General features: G+C 51.1%; 1 protein-coding gene across 1 annotated transcript in view; it reads right to left on the reverse strand.

The window, feature by feature from the left end:
- The window catches only part of POT1 (protection of telomeres 1), a 386,188-nt gene that overhangs the window by 5,218 nt on the left and 355,919 nt on the right, over positions 1 to 25,051 (reverse strand). Inside the window, exons 16-18 of the mRNA XM_069627840.1 lie at positions 12,449 to 12,537; positions 2,970 to 3,064; positions 590 to 695 (exon numbers count right to left, since the gene is read on the reverse strand). Coding sequence (XP_069483941.1) covers positions 590 to 695; positions 2,970 to 3,064; positions 12,449 to 12,537 — 290 coding nt within the window. The remainder of the gene's footprint in view (positions 1 to 589; positions 696 to 2,969; positions 3,065 to 12,448; positions 12,538 to 25,051) is intronic.

The raw sequence follows: 25,051 nt of genomic DNA on the forward strand, positions 1-25,051 counted from the left end.
CCATATGTGCCTATTCTTAATCTATGGCGTTGTATATTTTTAAAGGACCTAGAACAGCCCATACCCTAGTACTAGATGATAACTACTCTTTCCGCCATTTTGGAGTCAGGCAGTAAAGTAACTGCCGGCTGGAGATACAGCTTGCAAGCTTTTTCAGTTTCCGGTAAGCAAGTTTGTTGTTTCCCAACTGAGTTGGGCATAGTGTGGAATGGGGACAGGGGGCAGCTATGTCGCCCCAAGTCCCCTCCACTTAGCTAAGCACTACTTGGACCAGAGGTATGCTTCAGGGAGGGTTAACAGGGTTCTATAAAAAGGTAGAGGCAGTTCCCCCTGATCCCTGAGCTCCCCAAGTTTTCATTAGGGCTTCTGAAGAGGTGACCTCATCACAATAAATAGTGAGGAGTGTCAAAAATAGATGCAATGGGACTTAAATAAATGAGGACACATTAAACACTGTGATTCACAAAGTAATACGGGCCTTAATTTTAGGAATATATAGATATACAATTCAGGATAATGGAAGGCTACAATAGACTGGCGTTGGCAGCCAGGCTGGCCATTATAAAATCTGCATTGGAAAAGCACCTACCTAGTTTGGCTTCAGGAGGGCACAATTTCTTCATAATGCCCTGCAACTTTTCTCGCACTGCATCATTCGATAGGACCTCCGCTGCACTGATGTGGAAAAACTGCTCCTGTTTGAGAACAGATAAATAAAAAAAATAAACACAAATTAGACCTGGTGAAATGTGCAGTTCACAGATGCCCAAGTACCTTTAGTTCCTTATCACAGTTGTCATGGAATCGGGATACTGCAACTTGGACAGACATTTGGTACAGGAATTTAAACAATCTATATGGCAAGAGGCGTGTACGATAGTTTGGACTACGAAGTCCAAACATTGAACAAAGACCCTATTCCCATGGACTGTTTGTCCGTTAACATAGCACGGAGTGGACTTCTAAGATACATGTGTTAGTGTGAGCAGTCCCCTCGACGCAATTTGAATGAGATTAAAAAGGACCCCTCTATATTTTGAATCAAAGCCTTGCTTTGCCCAATCTTTTGGTCGGCCCACTAAAAGAAAATGTCACATAGAAAACAAACAGCGTAAACAAAATAGGCATGTGATCAACCAGGCCGAGCACGCTTCTTGAATCTCCTGACTTCACCTCTCTGTTCCAAGATCAACCAGGCCGAGCACGCTTCTTGAATCTCCTGACTTCGGCTCTCTGTTCAATGATCAACAATGCTGTGCACGCTTCTTGAATCTCTTGACTTAGTCTCTCTGTTCCATGACCAGCCAGGCCGAGCACGATTCTTGCTCTGTTCCATGATCACCCAGGCCGAGCACGCTTCTTGAATCTCCTGACTTCGGCTCTCTGTTCAATGATCAACAATGCTGTGCACGCTTCTTGAATCTCTTGACTAAGTCTCTCTGTTCCATGACCAACCAGGCCGAGCACGATTCTTGCTCTGTTCCATGATCACCCAGGCCGAGCACGCTTCTTGAATCTCCTGACGTCACCTCTCTGTTCCAGTCCTGGCCCTCATGGGCCACTGGTCGGCTTCTCAAAACCTCTGCTCAGCAAATGCCTAAAAGCAAGAACTTCTGAATCCCCCTTGCCTTGCAGGCTACCTTACCAGCAGGAATCTGACACCCTCCAGGGTATTACCATGACCCCCCCACCTCCTCCCAGGCCATCGTCGTTGTCAAGCTGAAGTTATTCTCATACACCAGCCGGGGTTTGACCTGAATCTGAAGGGCTTGGTCCTCCTTCAGGCTCTGCCCAGCTTCTTCTCCTCTCTGGATCTCACAGTACTTGGGCTATCCCCCGCCACCTCCGTTATTGAGAGTTAGAACTCAGGCTGAGGGTTTAAAGCCTTGGTCTGGCACTTCATAAGGAGCTGCCATTATATCTGCACATCCCAGCGGTCTGAACTCAATCCATGGCTGTGAGGGACCTACTGGTTAGCGGTGCAGCATGGGGCTTGCCGGCAGGTTTGTGCGCTACTCTTACTCGACTCTGACTTCCTCCCCTTGGGTCAGCCGGCGTTGCAAGAGGAAAATAAGCATGGCTTCTCCTGGGGAGGGATCATGGGGCGCCACGGGCAGTTGGGGTGACCTAAAGTCTACCATGGACCTTTCCTCTGCAGGAGCCCTGGAGATTCCCATATACTCATCATGTGGCAGGAGAGACCCTGATTGCAGCGTGCCCGGGGCCTGCTCTATGCCATGACGTCACAGAGGGTGGGATCATTCCCCAGCTTATCCATTCTAGGTGTTAGTGAAGATCCTGGTCTTCGGAGGTTGCTTGGACACTCCTTTTATCTTGGTGGTCAAAGCAATGTTGCTTTTTGGAACCTTGTGCTGCCGACCCACACCTCTGAAGACTATGGCCTGCCCTCGGCGCAAGCTACCAATATAGAGGGGCGGGTTGGCACACTAGGAACTTTCTCTCTGTTTTACCTTCATGAGTAAAGCACCAGGGAACCAAGTCAGGGTACAAGGACAGGAAGAGCGCCTAGAAGCCTTCGCTCTCCCAGGTCCATCTGGCAAGTGACGAATTCTGTCCCAGTCATATATTCTAAAATGCGTATGCGTATTTAATGCAATGGCCCGGGGTTTGTAAATGCACCTCGAGTCCCATGTTGCGGTCATATCATTGGGGGTTTGAAAGGAACCATAGATGCGCCCCTTGGTCGGTGACAGAACCTTTGAACCCCCGACTTGATAATTGACTTTTCTGGTTGTGGAGGGACCAGAGGATTTTTACAACCCCTCCCCTCCACAGAAACGTCACCCACCTGTGGTCTAGAAGTATGCAACATACTCATTCAAAGTTCTAGCTGCAAAATAACATCAGGATAGTCTGTGTCCTTAATAGTCTGTACAGGCAACGTTGTGTAGTGTGTGCACACTATGCCACGTATTTCCAGTCAAGTCCTCAGTGAGAAGGCTACTTACCGAGGTATCCCAGAGGTAGGCATCCAACAGGTCCGTCCCATCGTTAAAGGTGAGCTTCATGACTAGGACACACTGCAGGAGGACTATACCCAACGCTGGAGGGACAGAAACAAGAACATCAGGCCACAGAGAATACTATTCCAGATAAGGCACACTTACACAAGGATTTACTGAACCTTAACATTGTTCCATGTATCCTTCATACATCATTATTGCAATCACCCCAGCAGTATGCACCCCCCTCCAAAATAAACAGGCTTCCATATGTATACTAACCATTCCTTGGAAGTTCACATTAAGATCAGAGACTCTCTTCTACTCCTGCAGTTTTTCACATAGAGGGGTACTTCCCTCACTGCGTCAGAAGACCCCACTGGACCGCTACGGCTCTCGTTTCCCTCCAACCTGAGGGACAGGCACCAGCAAGTCCAAATGAGAAACCGTGGGTTAAAAGGCTACACACTCACCTGCGGGGTCGATCATAGCACCAGGCATCTCCAGTCTCTGTGTGGGAGGTCTAGGAACCCGTGTAAAATACCCCTTTGCATTCTAACAAGCTCCGCCCCGATGGAAAACCTGTTTGCTAATGTAACTTGGGTGCAAGCTTTCTCCCCCTTCCAATGGGGGAGCCACTACTGGGAATTCGGCTTCCCCAGGGGTGCCATTTCACGGGCACACCTCATTGCAACCTCCTCTTTTTGAAATCAGCCACTGATGGACAACCCCCTTACACTGCACTGGTTCTGTTTCTCTTGCCCGCTCATCGTTCCTACCTTTCTGGCTCACACTAATTTCATGTGCCAGTGTAGAAACAGGACAAGTGGAGAAGGAAAGCACAACAAGATGGCCAGGGCCGCCATATGTAAGGTAAGGAACAAGTTACTTACCTGTAACTGTTGTTCTCCAGGATGGGGTCTGGCATGGATTCACATGCTCATGAATATTCCCCGTCAGGCTGGGAATCCTCGGTAAAGAAAAAATCAGTATCAGTTTCGTTTCTGATCTGTCTTTCTTAGTAGTAACCAATCACTGATCTCTGGGTCATACTGGCCCCAGACAATGACTGCCCTCTACCTAAGCCCCTCCTCTGGCAGCCATCTTCAGATTTGGTAGCACATAAAGTGGAAGTCGGACCAAGTGAAGAGCCACAGAGGGGTAGGAGGGAGGGTTCGCATGTGAATCCATGCCAGACCCATGCTGGAGAACAACAGTTACAGGTAAGTAACTTGTTCCTTCTCCAGCATGGGGTCTGGCATGGATTCACATGCTCATGAATATAAGAATACATAGCAGTACACACATGCACAACCACGGGAGGTGGCAAGACTCAAAATTAAGCATTTCAACAACTCAACATTAAGCATCTCTTACCTCCTCACCAGGCCCACCTTCAGGCGAACAGGTTGCGCAGCACTGCTTGGCCGACCCTGGACTGCTCCCTGGAATCCCGGTCGACGCAGTAGAATTTCATGAAGGTGTGCGTCGACCTCCACGTAGCAGCCCTGCAGATGTCCAGCAGAGGCACACCAGACAAGAACGCCGTAGTAGCAGCGATCGCTCTGGTTGAATGGGCTCTCGGATGGCCGGGCAATGGTCGGTTTGCCAACCGATGACAGTGCATGATGCAGCCAGAGAGCCATCTGGACATGAAAGCCTTCGAGAGGACCTTTCCTTGATTCACAGGTCCAAAGTTCACAAAAAACGGTGATGTCTTCCAAAAACTCTTTGTGCGGTTCACGTAGAACTTCAGCGCTCTAGCTACATCCAGCGCGTGCAAAGTCCTCTCGGCCGGCAACTAAGGCGGCGGGAAGAAAACTGGCAACACCAAGGGCTCGTTGAGGTGGAACTTCGACGGCACCTTGGGCATGAAGGAGGGGTGCGTCCTTATTACCACCCTCGTCTCGTGGAAAGTCAAGTATGGCGGCTTGCAGGATGGGGCCTGAATCTCGCCCACTCGTCGTGCGGAGGTGATGGCCACAAGGAACGCTGTTTTCCACGAAAGAAATTTTAGTGGTGCTGAATATGGAGGCTCGAATGGTGGCCGCATGAGCCTGGTCAGCACCACGTTGAGGTCCCACGCCGGGGCCAGAGCCTTCACCAGTGGGAACGATCGGAACAGTCCCTTCATAAATTCCTTCACCAGGCGATGAGACCACAGGGATGACCGTCCCGTAGTTCTGGTGTAACGTGAAATCGCTGCAAGATGGATCTTGATGGAAGCGTGAGCTAGCCCCGCCTTGGCCAACGACAGCAGGTGCGGCAGCACTTGAGGGGCCGTAATTCGCAGAGGGTTAATCTTCTGTGCATGGCACAAGACAGAGAACCTCTTCCACTTGTGTCCGTAGCACTTTAGAGTTGAGGACGCCCTGGCCTTTGCAAGCACCTCCTTGCAGTCCGCCGGGATATCATATCCTCCAAACTCTAGTGCTGCAGCAGCCAGGCCTGCGAGTTCAGCGACTCTGGGTCATGATGGAGGATGGCGCCTCCTTCTCTGGAGAGAAGGTCGGCGTCCGGCGACAGTCTGACTGGGGGGGACGCTGACAAGTCCAGAAGGTCCAGGAACCAGATCTGTCTCGGCCACGCCAGTGCAACGAGGATCATCCTGCACCGGGACCTCTTGAGTTGGTTAATGAGTCGGAGCGGCAACGGAGGGAACGCATATAGGAACAGACCGCCCCAGGGGAACGAGAAAGCATCGCCCATGCTCCTCGGCTGGGGAATCCTGTAGGCAAACCTCTGGCACTTGGAGTTCGCCGCCGTCGCAAACAGGTCGATCTGGGGTTTGCCCCATCGTTGGAAAAGTCGATCCACCTGATCCTGACGCAGCTCCCACTCGTTGCACGAGCGCAGCTCCCTGCTGAGTGAGTCGGCAATGACGTTCTTTGTTCCTGCTAGATGGAAGGGCACCAGAAACATTCCCTGGGTGACATCCCAGTGTCACAGATCCTGGGCCACCTTGGACAGGGCTGGGGATCGGGTGCCTCCCTGCTTCCGGATGTAGAACATCGTGGTGGTGTTGTCGGTGAAGATCCTCACCACCTTGCCCTTGAGGGATGGGAGAAACGACCTGAGGGCCCAGAACAAAGCTCGGAGTTCCAGGATGTTGATGAGGAGTGACCTCTCCTCCGGGAGACAAAGGCCTCTCGCGTGCAGATCTCCAGTGTGCGCTCCCCATCCCTCCAGGGAGGCGTCCGTCGTCACCGTCTCCTGATGTACCGGGGTCTGAAAGTCCTTGGCCGCCGCGAGATGCGTGCGGGTGCCCCACCATCGGATCGCTTGGCGGAAAACCTTGTTGAGCGGGATCCTGTCTTTGAAGCTGCCTGTCGCTTGTGTCCAACGGGCGTCGAGGAACTCTTGTAGAGGGCGCATCCGTAGCCTGCTCAGGTGCACCAGGTAGATGCATGCAGACATAATTCCAAGCAGGGACTTGATGGATCTCACCCTGGCCACGCCCGTGGCCAGCAGGCGCTGCACCTTGCCCAAGATGGCCTTCGTCCTCTCCTCCAACGACGAGGCCAATCGCTCCACTGTATCGAGCTTGGCTCCCAGAAACAGTGCGACCTGCGACGGGACCAGGTGGGATTTCGAGTAGTTGATGGAGAAGCCCAGATCCGTGAGAAGTTGGACGGTCTCCGCCGTGTGTTCGACAGCAAGTTCTCTTGTCCTTGCATGGATGAGCCAGTCATCCAGGAAGGGGTAGATGTGGATCCCCTGCAGGCGCAGCCGCGCCGCCACTGGTGCGAGGCACTTGGTAAACACCCAGGGTGCCGACTTCTGCCCGAATGGCAGGGCCTTGATTTGGTAGTGCCGCCCTTGGACTACGAATCTGAGAAACTTTCAGTGTCCTTTTAGAATGGGGATGTGGAAGTAAGCATCCTCCAAGTCCAGCCACGATAGGAAGTCGCCCCCTACAGCTGTCCCAGCACGTGCTGGAGGGTGACCATCCTGAACTTTTGTGCCTTGATGTATTTGTTTAGCAGCGGCAGGTCCAGGATAGGGCGCCAACCGCCTGTCTTCTTTCTGATGAGGAAGTACCTTGAGTATACTCCGGAGCCCTGGAGCCTCTTCGGGACGAGTTTAATGACACCCTTCATGAGTATCGCCCTTACTTCTAACAGCAGTTGAGGGACGTGATTTTCCTTCCTGGCCACGGGAGGAATGCGGGGGCACTTTCTTTGAAATTCGAGAGTTTTTTCCATGTGGGCCAGGGCATCCAGCACCCAACGGACGGTGGAGATGGACTCCCAGACGGCCTCCCACCGGGGCAGCTCTGGTGGGGGCCCGACGCTACGGCCGGTTCAGTCCTGCTTGGAGGGGGCCTTGCGGCCTTGGCCTCCTTGGCGACGACGACGAGGTCCTCCTGACTTGCCGCGTCCTCTGTAGGCCTCCTGCGACGAGGAGCGGGCCGCCTGGTGGTACATCGAGTATCCGCTGCCGGATCCCTTTGAGGCACCCTGTCTGCCTCCGGCGTTCCGAAAGGGCGGCCGTCGTTGCTGCAACACTGCCAAGGCCCGAGCCGTCTCCGTGTCGGTCTTGATGGCCTGAAGTGACTCATCCACTGTTTTTCCAAACAGGTTGTTCCCGTCAAAGGGCATGTCCAAAACTCTGGTTTGCACGTCCTGGCGGAAATCAGTTGCATTGAGCCATCCCCGCCGTTGAAGGCAAACACTGTTGCCCAACTGGCAGAATCTAGTGTCAGCGATATCCGTGGCCACCGTTATGGCGTGGTCTGACGCCACCTCACCTTCCTCTAGGATCTCCAGGGCCTCTGACCTCTTGTCATCCGGTAGGAAGTCCAGCAGGGGAGCAATCCTGTACCACAGCTCCCTGTCGTAGCGGGCCACAATTGCTAGGGCGTTGGCCGCTTTAATTGTCGTCGCCACAGACGAGATCACTCGTCGTCCCATGGCGTCCAGCTTCTTTCCCTCGCCGTCAGGTGGGGGAGGTTGAAGTTGAGGATGATGCCCCCACCGCCTTGTTCTTGGCCGCCGCCGAGACTACCGAATCCGGGGTCGGCTGTGCCCTAAGGCACAAAGGGGCGGAATCGGGGAGCCGGTACTTCTTCTCGTACCGATCCCTCTTGATAGGCGTTGTGGACAGGTTCTTCAAGAGAGCCAGTCCCTCCTCCCAGATATCGTCAATCAATGGTACCGCAAGGAGCGTCTTCCTCTTGGCCTTCCTTCTTCTGTTCCTCAGGGCAGAGCTGTAAAAGCTCGGATGCCCTGGCAATCATGGCGTGGAAGGAGCCAATTTCGTCGGGCGGGGAGGCCCGAGGGGGTGGTGATGGAAGGCACATCCCGTCGTCACCACCGTCGCCATCCGTCCTCGTCGTGGCCGTAACCGTTCCCGTGTCATTCCTAGGATCAGGGGAAGGAGATGAAGGCTGAGCGGGCTGCGAGGGCTGGAAAGGCGGGGGGGATGAACTCTCCTCTGCTTGTTTGGAGGGCTTCCCGACGGGCCCGGTTCTGCTGGGTCGTCTGTTGGGGTGAGGGGCAATCTTGTCCTTATCTCTGTGCATAAGGTTTGGATTGCCATCAAAATGGCCACCGAGTTGTCCTGAGGCTCGGGCACTGGTTGCGAGGGGCGCGATGGTTGCTCCTCTACGGGAGCCTCGTCTGCGCCACCGTCGCTCTCTTCGTCCGCCTCCTCGGGGTCCCTCCCGTGGGATCGGACCTCCTCGAACCTCTTGTTGAGGCCTTTCACGACTTCAACCAGCTCCTCCTCAGAGGCTGTATCAGTGTTTCCGTAATGGCCACCGGCCCCCCCCTCTTTTTCCACCGGGGTCTTCGCGGGGGTCTTATCGATGGGCTGAAAAGAGGATTCCCTCTGTGGTGGCAGGGAAACTCTGGGCCCCGAGGTCGCCTCCACTGGCGTAGCCTCCACAGGCTTCGCCAGGGCTGCCACGACTCCCTCGATAGAGGCCTTTGCCAGGTGAATCAAGGCCTTCACCACCTTGGGTGCGCTTGAGGCCTTCACCTTGGGGGGAGGGTCACCGCCTCGCTCCCCCTTTGCTGTCTTTGAGATCGACTGGGGCTTCTCCAGAAGCTTACCCGGGTTCTCGGATTTTCTCTTCCCTGAGCCAGAGCGTTGGCCTATGGTTGATGGCGTCGGTGAAAGCGCGCCCTACCTGGCAGCCAAGGAGCCCGACCCTTCGGCGCTCCCGGTTCCCGCAGACTCGCGGTGCTTTGCCTTCTGTTGGGCCCCCGTCGCCAGAGCACCCTCAAAGGACTTAGAAGACTGCTCGGACCTCCTCTTCTTCTGACCTGCTGGGCTCTTTCCTTCCAGCCAGTTGGCGAGGCGGATACGCCGATCCTTCTTGGTCCGTTCCGATATGTTCCTGCAAAACGCACAGTCCTTCTCCACGTCCTCCTTTAAAACATTCTGTAATATGCATCCAGGGCAGTTCCTGAACAGCTTGGATCCGGGTGTCGAGCTTCCCTTGTCCTGGGCCATGTCCACGAGGTAGGCCTCAGATCTTCTGGAATCCTCCAAGAAGCGCAGCTCGACGAAACTTCGCCCTTGAGGGACATAGAAAATTTCCGAAACAGGTCCCCGTTGATCGGAAGTAGAAACGGTGGAGCTTGAGGCTCGATTGACTGAAAAAATTAGATGAAACTCTTTGAAAAATCTCAAAACACAGTAAAAGCTCGAGAGGTAAAGCACGAGGACTCCCAACACTTGAACGTGCGGTAAAAATCTGAGGATGGCTGCCAGGGGCGGGGCTTAGGGAGAGGGCAGTCATTGGCTGGGGGCAGTATGACCCAGAGACCAGTGATTGGTTACTACTAAGAAAGACAGATCAGAAACGAAACTGATACCGATTTTTTTCTGTACCGAGGATTCCCAGCCTAACGACGGGGAATATTCATGAGCACGTGAATCCATGCCAGACCCATGCTGGAGAAAGGTCAACATACCATCATGCTGAGATGCAAACCAGCAAGGTGACTTCACAGGGCATCTGTTGCCATGGCCGAGAAAGAAGTCTGAAAGGAAGGATGGCAGCCCACCCTTAGCAAGCTCACAAGATACTTTTGTTTCAGTTTGGGCTGTAAGGTGGCACAATTATTGCATTAGAGTACAGATAGGGAGAAATATGTTATTGACTTCCCGTGGCCATGCTAATCTCTATGACCAATCACACAGACTTCCTGCACCTCCCCGCCCAAAACACCTCCTCATGGAAACTGTTTGAGCTTGCTTTAATCAAGCCTTACCGTCAACCTTTCCACTCCAAGTGCCTACCTGTGTTTTTTTCTAAGCAGAATTCAGAGAGTTAAAGACCCCACTACTGGTGTAATAAAAAGGTCTTCACCAAGTCTGTGTTCCGCCACTAGATTTATAAGCACTATGCATGCCCTTCACTGAAGTGCTACTAAAATCAAGCATTGGCAAAGCCAACTGTTTTGGCTTGTGTATAAGTATTAGGCCTTTGCCAGGCGCTGCTATTAGATGCCCAGGTACTCGCACCATTTTATACCTGCTACAACCAATGCCAGTTAATACTGCCTTGGAAGCACCTGGCAAATGCATTTCCCCATGCCTACACAAAAGCCTAATCCTTTGGCATTGCCAATGCTTTATTCACATGGCGGGTCCAGTATCGGGCAATCTTTAGGGGTAGCCCCCTGGTGGAATCAGGACTTAAAGGCAAAAGGGCACAGTTGATGCTATATAAGGCACAGCGTGGGATCAATCGGGAACTGCTCATCCCAGAGAAAAGGAACTCTGCCCACAAGTTGAACACCTTAGTCTTTGTTTAGGGGGATTAATAGCGGTGGGTAGATCTTGTTAGCGCTTCCATAGGCTTGAGCCTTGGTTCAAAGGTGGCAAGCCGGCTCGATGAGATTCAACCACCATGGCATGCACCAACAGAAGGGGGCAGCCCGGCAGCATTCAGGCACTGGCAGTCTAAGTTGGCAGGGCTTCTCGAAAGTAGTGGCAAGCTCTGTCCAGGAGTTTCCATGTGGCGAATAGCTCCCAAAGGACGGACCGCGTTGGGACATCCTGATTGGCTCTTCAGGAGGACTCAACATGTGCAGCGGGCAGTCCGGCATGTGACGCACCAATGAGCTCAATCAGGGGTTTGCAGACAGCTCGATTTGCTCAAGCAGGCTAAAGTCTTCTGTGCTTTTGCAGTGCCAGAGGTAATGCCCCTGGACTCCAGAGTAATAAGGTCCAGGGAGTGGAAGCACTCAGGGCTGCAGCCCCCCTCATGTGCAATGATCAGACCTCTAATGCGGGCACTTAAGGAGCCTGTTGGCTGGACCCAGAGAGCGTGCATGGCAGAGGGATTGCCCCAGAATGGCACTCATGTTCCGCAGGGATGGCACGGAAAGGGTGTCTCTCCCTCTACCAGTCAAGTGCCTTCACTCGTGTGGAAGGATATGCAGTCATTATCACGAATCACAAAATAACCAATGCATTAATAACGAATCCAAAATAACGAATCCAAAATAACGAATCCAAAATAACAAATCCAAAATAACAAATCCAAAATAACAAATCCAAAATAACAAATCCAAAATAACTTCTCTTGACACCTCAATATTCTCCTTTGCAAGAATATTGCTTTATCTTGGGATTTGCCTTCCATGCCATTGTGGGGTGGTAGGACGCAGCCACCAATTATGAACCCCCTTGAAAATATTAATGAGACGTATTTTTTTGACAGGCGGATATAGGGCTTTGTAGACTTTCATGGTTAATATCAAGCTTTCTACAACTCTGTCCTTTAATGGTAATAGGATGAGAGGAGCAGACAGACCGCTTCAGCCCTACAGATAAAGGGCAGGTCAGCCACTTTTAGTCCCTTAAAATATGTATTTACTGTGTACTTGTAAGACGATTATACAGCAAGTAAACTGTGTTTCAAAGCGCCCACAGGGCAACAGGGAGGGAACATGGGAATGAAAGGTAGAGGCGGACTAGACCTTGTGAGAGCTTAGGGCGTGCAAGTGCAGCGAGAGAAGAAATGAGGAAGTAGGGCGGGGGTGGGTGGGGTTAAGTGCTAGGTGTATCAAGAGGGAAGTGCTAGGAAGAGGACTACTCCCAACAAAGAAAAAAAGGAAGTAGAAACACTACAAACAAAATATAGGACATAAACCCATAGGAGCCTCGAACCCCGCACGCAGTTCCAGGGACACGCTTGGATCGCTAGCACGCATCTGCCTGGCCTGAAAAGCTAACATTTTATTTTTTTAACATGCATGAATAACTAGGTACAAAGAAATATTTATTACAGAAACATTTCTGTTTGACAGCTACAACATTTTTACTTGTTTATAACATACTCTCATTGGGAATGGGAATAATCTTTTTACTCCCTAAAAAAACCATTTTACTCCCAACTTTATAAAACAGTGATTGGGCTCTGGGCAGCTGTATGACATTACTCTTGACCACTTACCATTTCCACAAGGACCCTTTTATTTAGGACAGAAGTGCTTTTCTCACCACGGCTTGCTACATCCACTCACCCCTTGATATCACGTCAGGGTCCAATGAGTCTTTTTCGGTCAAGACGTAGCGGTCCTGAATCGACTTCAGACTTGAACACCGCCTGCAGCTGATATTAAAGAGAAGACAGACTTTTTATTTTTTTATTAACGTTACATGAAATGATGGCAACAGATAAACAGAAACCAACCCTGAAAGCAAAAGGCTCTTTGGACCAAAGCAATGTTGCCATGGCAACCAGCACAGGCACCTATTACTGTCAAAGGCAATCATCCCTAGGTTACCAGATCGCTCTGCCACCGTCCTCCCCCCACGGCTCCCGAGGAAGCACACGCGCGCTGCGAAACCCACCTGCTGCAGCAATCGCCAACAATGTCAGTTATTAGGAAACAGACAAATATAACGCCAGCCCCACCTTTCTATGCCTGCGCAGGGAGCCAACATCACACAGCTTGAGCGGCTTTTATTTATTTAGACATTTGTATAGCGCACCTAACACGGAGGCGTCTGGGCGCCGACTTGCTTTAAAATGGGACTTCATTTTTCTACATACATTTAGGACTGTTTCTATCTTATCATAGAAGAATAACCGGTACCTTTTCCCAACCCTCTAAACCAGTTATTTTATTTGCATTTCTTATTTCATTATCTCTGGTGATATTTTCCCCTTATTTTGTCCTGTCCTAGAAATGTTCTTGTTTTTTGCCATATTATCTGTCTTTTTAACAAAGTGCGTTAGTTTCCCTTTTACCTCCATTTAATCCGACTCACTCTTTCTTCCCAAGTCTATTACTAGGTGTGGGGCGAATAGAGCACGAGGCTGCAGGCCAAGTTCTTTACACAGAGGCACAAGTCCAAACGCACTTAAATAGCCTTTAATGCACTTTACTGGAGCTACATTCCTCGACCATAACATCAGGTGCATTCGACTTTAAAAACATTCACTAGCATTCACGCCACCTTTCCCTTACTTTCTTATGTCTTGTTCGTATTAAATGTAATCTTGCTTCCAATCCAGGGCAAATGGCACATAGAAATCGAAAGCTTTGTGCTGCAACGCCACCTACTGGTTTGGTGATCATATGATCCGCACTGAAGTGCACAGAACATATGCACAATTTAAAAAAAAGGAAACTGGGTTAGTCCTCTTTCCTATAGGCCCAATTCCTTACTGGAAACTTCCTTTTAATGCTTTGAAAGTGTAGTGCTGGCACCAGGGCTCAGGTAAGATTTTGAAGTGGGAGTATTTTACGCTCTATTTTTTTTAAGTTGGGAGTAAAACGAGTTTTTAGGGAGTACAAATGTAAGTTAAATTCCCAATGGGAGTATTTACAAGCAAGTAAAAATGTTTAACTGGAAAACAGACATGTTTTTGTAATAATCACTTCCAGCAAGTCTTACACATTAAAAGTTACATGTTTACCTCTTGCAATCAGGCAGTGATAGTAAGTTCTTCCTGCGGTACTGCGTGCACTACTGCTCCAAACATATCCATGCAGCTGCGTGGAACCGAAAGCTGGGGCACAAGGCCCTACGTGTCCGTTTCCTATTTTTTTATTGGGAGCATTTTTTACTCCCTTTATTTTTGGGGAGTATGTGCCTATTTTTAGGGAGTAAAAGTGGCCGATAGACCCCTTATCTGTAGGACGTTTGGAGGACTGGATTATAAGCACTCAGCTGGGTTTCAGACGGGGAGGGGGCGCCGCTGATCAAGCGTTGCCTCGGGAGGATAGTTCAGCGGCAACGTGCTCGCCTTGGAAACCAGACGACACAGAGCAAAATAGATCTGATCCCCGGGGCCGCGCTTAGAAACCTCAGGGTATTAAGCGCATTATAAATAACCTATTTTATCATATCACATCATTGAACTGGTCCCACTCCATGTACATTAAAAAGGAGCCTGTATATTTGGCTTTCATGCACCCGAGCACCACCTTTGATAAAGTTAATCGGGCCAAATTGCGGGAGGGCGCTCAGGCCCATGGACTCTCCGGCGAACATATGATCAGTGTTGAAATCTTTACATAGTAGCAATAGGGCATGTGTGCGCTAAGGAGAGCGGGGTCAGTGTACACCTTATTTTGATGTAGCCCAGGAGGACGCCACGGAGGAGTACTGGCCCCAGTTCTCGTCACCTTGAATATCAATGGTCTTGAGAAAGGGCCTGTAGAAACTAAAGCAGACTTCCCTAGAGTAGGCAATAGGGCCTAGCCTGTTCTGACGTATGCAGACAACACTATCTAAATTGCCCGAAACCGCAAAGGCCTTCAAAAGCTGATAACAGTCTATACGCAGTTTATGACGGAACTAGACCTTAAGGTCAGTACTGTAAAGTCTGCTGTTATGTCCTGTGTTGAAGGAAACAAAACTCTAAAAATGAATGGGATGCTTTGTGCAGGCCTTTGACTATGTATGTAGGCACTTCTCCTCTTCTATCTATGTAGGCACTTCTCCTCTTCTGTCTAGCTAGGCACTTCTCCTCTTCTGTCTAGCTAGGCACTTCTCTTCTGTCTAGCTAGGCACGTCTCTTCTGTCTAGTTAGGCACTTCCCTTCTGTCTATATAGGTGGTAGGCACTTCCCTTCTATCTATATAGGTAGGCACTTTACTTCAATCTAAGTAGGCACTTCCCTTCTTCAATCTAAGTAGGCACTTCCCTTCTATCTAGGTAGGTAGTTCTCTTCTATCTAGGTAGGCAGTTCTCTTCTATCTACGTAGGCAGTTCTCTTCTATCTACGTAGGCAGTTCTCTTCTATCTAGGTAGGCAGTTCTCTTCTATCTAGGTAAGCACTTTTCTTCTATCTAGGTAGGCACTTTTCTTCTATCTAGGTAGGCACTTTGCCACTATCTCGGTAGGCACTTTTTACTATCTAGGTAGGCACTTTTTACTATCTCGGTAGGCACTTTTCTTCTATCTAGGTAAGCACTTTTCTTCTATCTAGGTAGGCACTTTTCTTCTTCAATCTAGGTAGGCAATTTTGCGCCAGTCACCGGGGGATGGGGGTTTCCCCGATTCATGTCAATGTGCCATCTGTTGCATACGATCCTTCAGGTCTATACTTTGCAAACTAAGGCGGTAATCAATTACAGTGCCACACTATGGGGCCACGTAAATGTCTCAGAACTTCAAGTACTTGAAAATATGTTTTTTTTAATAAAGTTATTGGGTCTTCTTGGCCCTGCTGCAAAGTTTGCAGTTCGTGCTGGACTAGGAATTTGCTTTTTGGAAGGCGAATGGCATCTCGCAACACGTTCTCATTGGCTACGCATTTGGGCCAATCCGAGGGCGTCCATTACACAGTTTTTAAATCACTGAGACCTTAAAGGAAGATGGTTCTTTGAGGATTCCGTGGTTTGATCCAGTCAAATCTTTTTTCCCAAACATTAATTCACTAGCACTTTCTTTTTAATAGCTCAAGGTTACATTTTAATGGAGAGCTTTACACTGTATTTTAGAGAACAGTGGGAGCACAAGGAATTGACTTTGAATGCTAATCGGAAACATGCCATTATCACCCGTGTTGATAATCTGGAGTCATCATTCATTTGATCGCTAGTTGATCACTCGGGCCCGTTTCGATTGTTTGGGGCTGAATGCTAATACTGCAAGTGGGATCTTCCCTCTGGATCCACTTGCGGTCCTTTGTGCAATGCAGACCCAGAGGCTCTGCTGCATTTTCGTCAGCTTATTTGCACATTAGAAATAGGACACCCTCACCAGTGTTAAGACAAAACTCTTTTGTCCAATGTCACCTGGCTTTTTATTTTTTTCTGATGGCTGATTCCCGTTATGTTGGTTGGGCCTGGTTGGACATTTTTTGGGAATCCTTTGCATTAAAGGTTTTAACTTGGCTCATTGCTTTTTATTCTCTGTGTTGTTTAATCAGTTTTGATCCACCTTGATTCTGTAATGTTGATGGATTCTTTGATCCGAATAAACAATTTTGATGGTGAAAGAACATCTCATCCTGGAGCAATGGATTCCGTTTCAGCGAGGAAGCGCTGCAGGAGAACGTGAAAGAAGCCACACACGATTCTTCTACCAAAGCTCCCTTTCCAAGGGCATTCATTATACGTGGCATCACATTATGTATAAGCAGGAGAGCGCCATTAAAATGTTGCAAGGATAGCTCAGGGGCAATGAGTTGGTCTTGGTCGGATGACAATGCGGAGCAGCATGGGTTTGAATCCCGGACACGCGCTTAGAGACTGGTCTGCGGTATTAAGCACATTATAAAAGAGTCATTAATCAGGATTGTTCCGTGGATATGGAATGGTCAGCTAAGCCCAGCCCTTGTCCCCCCCCCCTTATTCCCAGACGTAAAAAGATCAGGACAGCTGCAGCCATGATCAACACAGAAGTATAAGCTGCGGTTTGGCGCTAAATGTTAAAAATCGGAATACTCAAAAGACCATGAGGAATTCCACATGAAAGGGCGCAATGCAACACAGGGCTCAATTGAAAGATTGTTTTATAGTGAATATTTTCTGGTCTCCATTTTTTTAGATCCCAAAGCATTATTGTCCATTTTAGCTTGAGAACAGGTGGAAAGTGGCCTATGTGTCTTCCATGGGAGAATGCCACGTCAAGTACCACAAAAGCAGATAAAACGGACATAACATGATTTGCTGACCCTGCTGCACCATATGGGGGTCCAGCCCGCTCTTCCTCACTAGGCCTCTCTCCCTCTCTCTATAGGTGAAAGCCGCGTTGGCTGGTTCACATTTACTAGAAGGATCTGTTGCGTGTCAGAAGGAGGACATGGACTCTCCGAGGACCCATTGTACTATATTTCATTAAAATATTTTTCAGGGATCCACCAGGGGGCGCCGAGATGTGTTGAAGCATCTCCGCTCGTCTCCCCACCAGGGCGCTGTTCGAGGGACCCGAGCCCCCCCCCCCGACACCCCCGGAGCGAGACACCGACACCCCCCCCCCAGTACGAAGGTGCCGGGCACCCCTGGCCCAAATCTGAGACCCGGGAGTGGAGCGGAGCCGGAGCTGCGAGCCAGCGGATCCTGAGGGCGCGAAACCCCTCCCTCCTGCGGCCCTGCGGCTCCGCGAAAAACAACAGCGAGCCCGGGCCCAGAGAGGCCTCGCAAAGGCCAAGGCGCCCGAGGCCGAGGGATCCTGACGAGAACCGACGGCAGTTCGCGGCAACGGGACGGCCCAGGAGGTGGACCGAGGAGCGGGAGGAGGAGGCGCCGCAACAGGACGAGGAACCCCCCCAGCGGAGTGCCAGCGAGGGAGAGGCTCCCCAGGAGGGCGCAGAGTCTTGCGAAGCCCGCGCGGGGCGAACACGAGTGGCGTGGGAGAGGCCCCCCCGAGGTAAGGAGACCCACCCCGGGGCTGGGCACCCACAGGGGGCAATAAAACTCACGGCCCCCAACACAACGGTGGGAAAAAAAAAAAAAAAAAAAAAAAAGAAAAATAAAGAAAAACGGAGAGAACCTGTGAAAGTGAATCCACCGCCCACGACAAGTGAACTGCCTGGGGCTCCAGCCCCCCCACAACCTCCTCCCCGCCCCTGGCCGCAGAGCTACCAAGGGCCCCCGCCCCCCCTAGGACGCAAAGGAGACAAGCAGGCCCCGGTGGCCACAATCATTTGGGGGCAGAAACCGGGGAGCAAGAGTGCCCAGGGAAGGCCTATGACCTGGAGGGAAACTCTGCAGAGGTTTCGGCGCCCGTCCCTTGAGCCCCAAACAACCCCTGAAATGGCCGCCCAAACGCAGCAAGAAGCGGCAGACGCAATCTCGGTCTCCAGGGGAATGGCGGCCCTGTTGGATGAAATTAGAGGATTCCGCGCAGACATCACCCTTAGGCTGGACACCCTAGACAAAAAGGTTGAAAACATAGAAGACAGGGTGCAGTCACTGGAGAACATCACCCCTTCGAGTGACATTCTCGAATCGCATTTTGACATGCGCCTGTCTGAACTAGAGAGAAGAGAAGAAAAATGCTCATTGAAAATGGATGACTTGGAAAACAGAGAAAGGCGCTGCAACCTACGTTTTCTGGGCTTCCCGGAACAGGACGGGGAAACCCAGGCAGACATTGTCAAGGCAGTCAACGCGGTGGTGAGAGTGCTTTTCGACGGATCTAACACCAACGAACCCACCATCGACAGGGCCCACAGAGCAGGGGCAGCCTCCAGAGGCCCCAGATCCGTCTTAGTTCGCTTCCACTACTTCTCTGAGAAAAGCAGGATCCTCGAACTAGCTCGCAAGAAGGGCCCGGTGGAATGTGATGGGGCCCAGATCTCAGTATACCAAGATTTGTCGGCCTTCACTTTGGCGAGACGCCGTCTGTGTTCCCCTCTGACGAAAATGCTCCAAGCCAAGGGAGTCCGATACAGATGGGGGTATCCTTTTTCACTTTCTTTCGAGCTCGAGGGATACAAGTATACCCTGATCACCGAAGACGACATCCAACGAGTGACAGGCGAACTCCTAGATAACTCGGATTTTGAACCGGGAGACCGCGATCGCGAGCGCTCCCCGAAGGGCCCAAAAAAGATCAACGCTCCGAAGGAGAGGCGCAGAGTACGAGGCCAAAGGAAATTCAGGAGAGTGGCACCAGCGTCGCCGGACCCTCAGAATAGCTGAAACAAACTACTAGAATCGGATGTAAACTTTCTCCACTCGACGTTGCACAGGGGGGATGTTGTTACATTTCAAATCCTTGCACCAAGCCTGAAGGGGCAGGGGGGGCTCGAATGGGTGTTTATAATGAGGTAACGAGCCCGGAGGGGGGAGACATGGTTGGCCGGTTGTGTGACTTTGGGACGATGCCTCAACACAACCAGGCGATCTGGGGGGAAGGGGGTGGGGGAGTGAAGAGGGGATGTTGGAATGTTGGGGAATTTGTTATAATACGCCAAAGTTTGGGGTCTTGATCGCACCCTGGGGGCAGTTCCTAACCCTCAGCGAGGTGCTGAAACATAGAGGGAGTAACGACGCTTGCATCCTTGAAATTGGAGTTAGGTGCTTCATAACGCATCCTAATGGATGATTCACTCCAATCCTTGTCAGTGGGGTCTCTGAATGTTCGGGGGCTCAACTCACCCACCAAGAGGTCACTACTCATGCGGGAATTTACGAGGACGAAACTACAGTTTCTCTTTGTGCAAGAGACCCACTGGGTTCGGGGGAAGGAACCCAAGCTCAAAGCTAAAAATATAGACCAGGTATTCTCAGCCTCTACCCAGTCCAAGAAGAGGGGAGTAGCTCTGCTGGTGTCCCCCGGGGCTCACTTTGGGTTTAAGGTGGCACAGGCCGACCCCGAGGGTCGGTATCTCATGGTAAAAGGGGATGTGCGGGGACGCCTGTTCACCTTGGTTTGCATATACGCTCCAAACGAGTCACAGGACGTTTTCTGGGAAAGCATGAAGGGGACAATAATGTCATTTGCGGAGGGGACCCTCCTGGTGGGAGGGGACTTTAATATGGTACTCTGCCCCGAAAGGGACAGAAAATCTGTGAACCCTTGCCCCAACATCCGCCTCCACAAAAAATTGGCATCAACCTTCCAGGCAGTGAATGGGGAATTGGGGTTGTGTGACACGAGTACACCCAAGAAAGGTCTGAACCCCGACTACACTTTTTACTCTAAGCCTCACGATGCCTTCTCGCGTATAGACTACATTTTGATAGATTCAGCAATGCAGGGTGAGATCACCAGCGCTGGGGTGGAAACCGTCCCCTGGACGGACCATGACATGGTGAAGATTAGGATCGGCCTCCCCCCTACTCCTGTAGCCAGCTCCCGATGGAGTTGTAACGACCTCCTACTACATGACAGGGAGACGCGCCAAACCCTTCTTACAGCCATAGAAGATTATTTCTCCCTGAACGACAACGGGGAGGTAGGCACTATGGGAGTATGGGAGGCTTTTAAGGCAACCATCAGGGGCACCCTAATTGGCATAGGGGCGGGGAAAAAAAGAGAGAGGGACCGGGAAGAGAAAGACCTGAAAACCAAGATAGAGGCCATACAACCGGGTGGTAAACTGAAAACACAGATGTTCCCTGGGCAGTGGGAGGAATTGCAGAAGCTGCGCACTAGATTGGCTCACCTCCAGGTAGGGCAAACGGAAAGGAAGCTCTCGTTTCTGAAACAAAAATATATGGAAAAAGGGGAAAAGGCCGACAAGATACTGGCCTGGAGACTCCGCGAACTTAGGAACAGCAGGAGAGTGAACTCAATCCGCTCTGTGGACGGTAACTCGACCGCAAGGGACTCCAAAATAGCGGAACAATTCAGGCTATACTATGAAAAATTATACTGCTCAGAATACAAGGGGGATGGGATAGAAGTTGATAGGTTCCTGGATTCCCTCCCTGTCCCGGGCCTGCTACCAGACAAGGCCGACACTCTGGAAATCCCCATTTCCCCGGAAGAGGTAATTGACACTATCTCCTCCTTAAAAAGTGGCACGGCCCCGGGGGACGACGGCTTCTCAGTCAAATTTTATAAGACCTATAGATCTACACTCGCCCCCTTCCTGGCCAAGTTGTTTAACTGTGCACTAAGCCATGGGTCCCTCCCTCCCACAATGATGTCAGCCTTAATAGTGGTCCTACCGAAAGACGGCAAAGACCCAGCCCTATGCCAGTCATATCGCCCCATATCGCTCCTAAACACTGACGTCAAAATACTGGCGAAACTCCTGGCGAACAGACTGGCAAAATTCCTCCCCACCCTGGTACATGGTGATCAAGTGGGCTTTATCCCGGGGCGCCAGGGGTCAGATAACATCAGAAAAACCCTCGACCTTATGCATGAGGCTACCGAACAGGGAGTGGAGGGGTACCTCCTTTCACTCGACTCCGAAAAAGCCTTCGACCGGGTCGAATGGCCTTATATGATCAAGGTTCTTAGGAAAATGGGATTGGGAGATAATTTCTGTAGGTGGGTCGCAGCTCTATATAACTCGCCCTCGGCGAGAGTATCAGTTAATGGGGGCACATCCGAACCCTTTTCCCTTTCCCGAGGCACCCGGCAAGGCTGTCCCCTGTCACCTCTCCTATATGCCCTGGCCATGGAGCCCCTGGCTATAGCGGTTAGGAACGACCCGGAGATTAGGGGTATACGATGTGGGGAGTGCGAGTTTAAGCTCTCTCTGTTCGCTGACGACATACTGGGCTATCTGACCAGCATTCACACTTCCCTACCGAGGCTGTTTGATCTCATAAACCTTTTCGGCTCCTTTTCGGGGCTGAGAATAAACGCATCCAAATCAAGTATTATGCCAATGGGCCCAGGGGAACAAGATATTGAGAACAAAACCGACATTCAAGGGGTTAGAATCGAGCGAACATCCACAAGGTATCTGGGCATCATCATCCCCAGAGATCTGTCTCATCTATACCAAGGGAATTTCCCTGGAATCCTCGCCCAGGTCAGTAGCGATCTCAAAAGATGGGCCCCCCTCACGCTCTCCTGGCTTGGACGCATGGTCTCGGTTAAGATGAACATCTTACCTCGCCTTCTCTATCTCTTCTCAGCTCTCCCTGTCGTGATACCTGAGGCCTTTTTCGAGGTGCTCCAGTCTCGTGTCCTTCACTTCATTTGGAACGGCAAAAGGCCCAGGGTTAAAACTTCTACTCTGACCCTCCCAAAGTCTCATGGTGGCTTCGGACTCCCCGATTTTAGGCTCTATTATAAAGCAGCTCAGCTCAGGGTGATGTTGGAGCACATGCGGGACGACATGCGTACATTCTGGACGTATGTCGAAGACATCCACGCACATCCGAAGAAGGTCAGGGACTATCTATGGGCCTCTCCCAGGTCACTCCCCCCACAACTCAAGACACATCCTACCTTAGCAGTCCTTTGGTCACTGTGGAAACCCAGCAAAGCTAATAATTTGATATCTACATGGCCTTCGCCTCTGTCATCTCTATGGGGCCCGCCCATCGATCTGGACATGAGGGGCCTTCGGGACACCCAGGCATGGTCTGACAAGGGACTGGAAAGAGTCTCCCAGCTTACACGAGAAGAGGGCTTCATTGAATACGACAGCTTGGCAGAGGCTCTGGTGGACAGGCCCCCCACGGTTTTTGAATTCCTGCGGCTGAAAGGGATACTTACCCAACCGCGGTGGTCCGACCAGCTTAGTCGCCCCCTCACCCCATTCGAACTAATTCTGGCCAAAAGTAAATCCCGCAAAGGTTCGCTATCTAAGTTTTATAGTGTGCTGATTACAGCCGACCTAGAAGGCAGACAACCCTTCAAGCGCATATGGGAAGAGAGGATGGGGATGCCAATAGAGGACCACACCTGGAGGGCTGTTTTCAAGTGCATTTTCACAGGCTCCCTATACACAGCAGCTATGGAACATAACTTTAAAATCCTCCATTCATGGCATCGCCCCCCGGCGCTATTGTCTAGAATGTTCCGGGATGTTTCCCCCCTTTGCCCCAGGGGATGCCATCAACGGGGAACCTGGTTTCATATGTGGTGGAGTTGCCCGTCCATACAGGTATACTGGACGGAGCTTCTAAGCTGGATCAAAGATATCGAGGGTTACGGCCCATCCTTGCACCCGCTGGAAATCCTACTGGGCTCCCCCATGCCGGATTCGGAGGTGAATGCCTTCCCCAAGGTCATATGCGCCATGTTGCGGGCAGGGAGACTGGCGCTTGCGCAAAAATGGAAAAGTGTCCGGGCCCCCTCTAAAGAGGAATGGCTCTGCAAGCTCAGAGCGATATTCAGCTACGAAAAACTCTCGGCGATAGCAAACAATACTATGTCTGATTTTGTCCAAGAATGGACGGCAGTGCTGCTGCACGATGATTGTATTACTATGCGATTGTAGAGGGGCGATTGAACAAATGTTTAAACCAATGGCACCAATGGTTGCTATGCGCTGGTCCCCATGCCCCTCAGAGGGTTGGTCTTGCCCTGGCCTAAGCACCACATGGTCTTACCCCACTGTTTCAAGGATCACATTTCTCTATCGCCGCGCTATGCAAGTGTTCTTCCCTATGCTTAATATAGTTGCATTTTCCCTAAAGTTGGCGTAACAATTGTTTTGGGGGAGGGTTCGGGAGGGGGGAAGGGGGGTTGGGAGTTAACCAGAAAATGTTTCTGACAATGTGTCTTTCTTTTTTTTTTTGCATCTATTGCGGGTGGAAAAGGCCAGTAGGCCCACCCTGTCGTGTATGTTGTCAATTTAAAAAAAAAAAAATATTTTTCAGCCTAACTGACCCTACAGCTAGTGGTGGTCCATACCTATGTTACTAAGCTGCTCGTCAGTCCACCGTGAACGTCCTCAGAAAGGAACAAGTTACTTACCTGTAACTGTTGTTCTCCAGCATGGGTCTGGCATGGATTCACATGTTCATGAATATTCCCCGTCGTCAGGCCGGGAATCCTCGGTAAAGAAAAAATCAGTATCAGTTTTGTTTCTGATCTGTCTGATCTGTCTTTCTTAGTAGTAACCAATCACTGGTCTCTGGGTCATACTGCCCCCAGCCAATGACTGCCCTCTCCCTAAGCCCCGCCCCTGGCAGACATCCTCAGATTTGGTAGCACGTGAAGTGGCAGTAAGACCAAGTGAAGAGCTGCAGAGGGATAGGAGGGAGGGTTCGCATGTGAATCCATTCCAGACCCATGCTGGAGAACAACAGTTACAGGTAAGTAACTTGTTCCTTCTCCAGCATGGGGTCTGGCATGGATTCACATGCTCATGAATGAAGAATACACAGCAGTACACACATGCACAACCACGGGAGGTGGCAAAGGCTCAACATTAAGCATTACATCAAACTCAACATTAAGCAAATCTTACCTCCTCACCAGGCTCACCTTAGGCGAACAGGTTGCGCAGCACTGCTTGGCCGACCCTGGACTCCTCCCTGGAATCCCGATCGACGCAGTAGAATTTCGTGAAGGTGTGCGTCGACCTCCACGAGGACGGCCTTCGTTGCCGGAGAATGCCTAGGGCCTTAGCTGTCTCCGTGTCCGCCTAGATGGCTTGGAGGGACTCATCCACCATTTTCCCAAACAGATTGTTCCCATCGAACGGCATGTCCAAAACCTTGGCTTGTACGTCCTGGCGGAAATCCGTCGCCTTGAGCCACCCTCGTCGTCTAAGGCAAACGCTGTTGCCTAGCTGGCAGAAACCGGTGTCAGAAATGTCCGTTGCCACTGTAATGGCGTGGTCCGATGCCACTTTGCCTTCTTGCAAGATCTCCAGGGCCTCGGCCCTCTTGTCATCTGGTAGGAAGTCCAACAGGGGGGCGATCTTGTACCATAACTCCCTGTTGTAGCGGGCCACGATCGCGAGGGCGTTGAGCGCCTTAATCGTTGTTGCCGCCGACGAGATAACTTGTTGTCCCATTGCGTCCAGCTTCTTTCCTTCGCCGTCCGGCGGGGAAGTTGACGTTGAGGCTGATACCCCCCCCCCCCGCTTTCTTCTTGACCGCCACTGAGACGACCGAGTCAGGGGTCGGTTGTGCCCTAAGGCACAAAGGGGCCGCGTCGGGGACCCGGGACTTCTTCTTGTACCGATCCCTATTGGCAGGCATCGTAGACGGGATCTTGAGAAGGGTGAGACCCTTGTCCCAGATGTCACCCAGCAGAGGCACGGCGAGTACTGTCTTCCTCTTGGCCTCGCG

The sequence above is a fragment of the Ambystoma mexicanum genome, chromosome 12 (genome assembly GCF_040938575.1).
Source record: "Ambystoma mexicanum isolate Mex_15411 chromosome 12, UKY_AmexF1_1, whole genome shotgun sequence".
Taxonomy (NCBI): Eukaryota; Metazoa; Chordata; class Amphibia; order Caudata; family Ambystomatidae; genus Ambystoma; species Ambystoma mexicanum.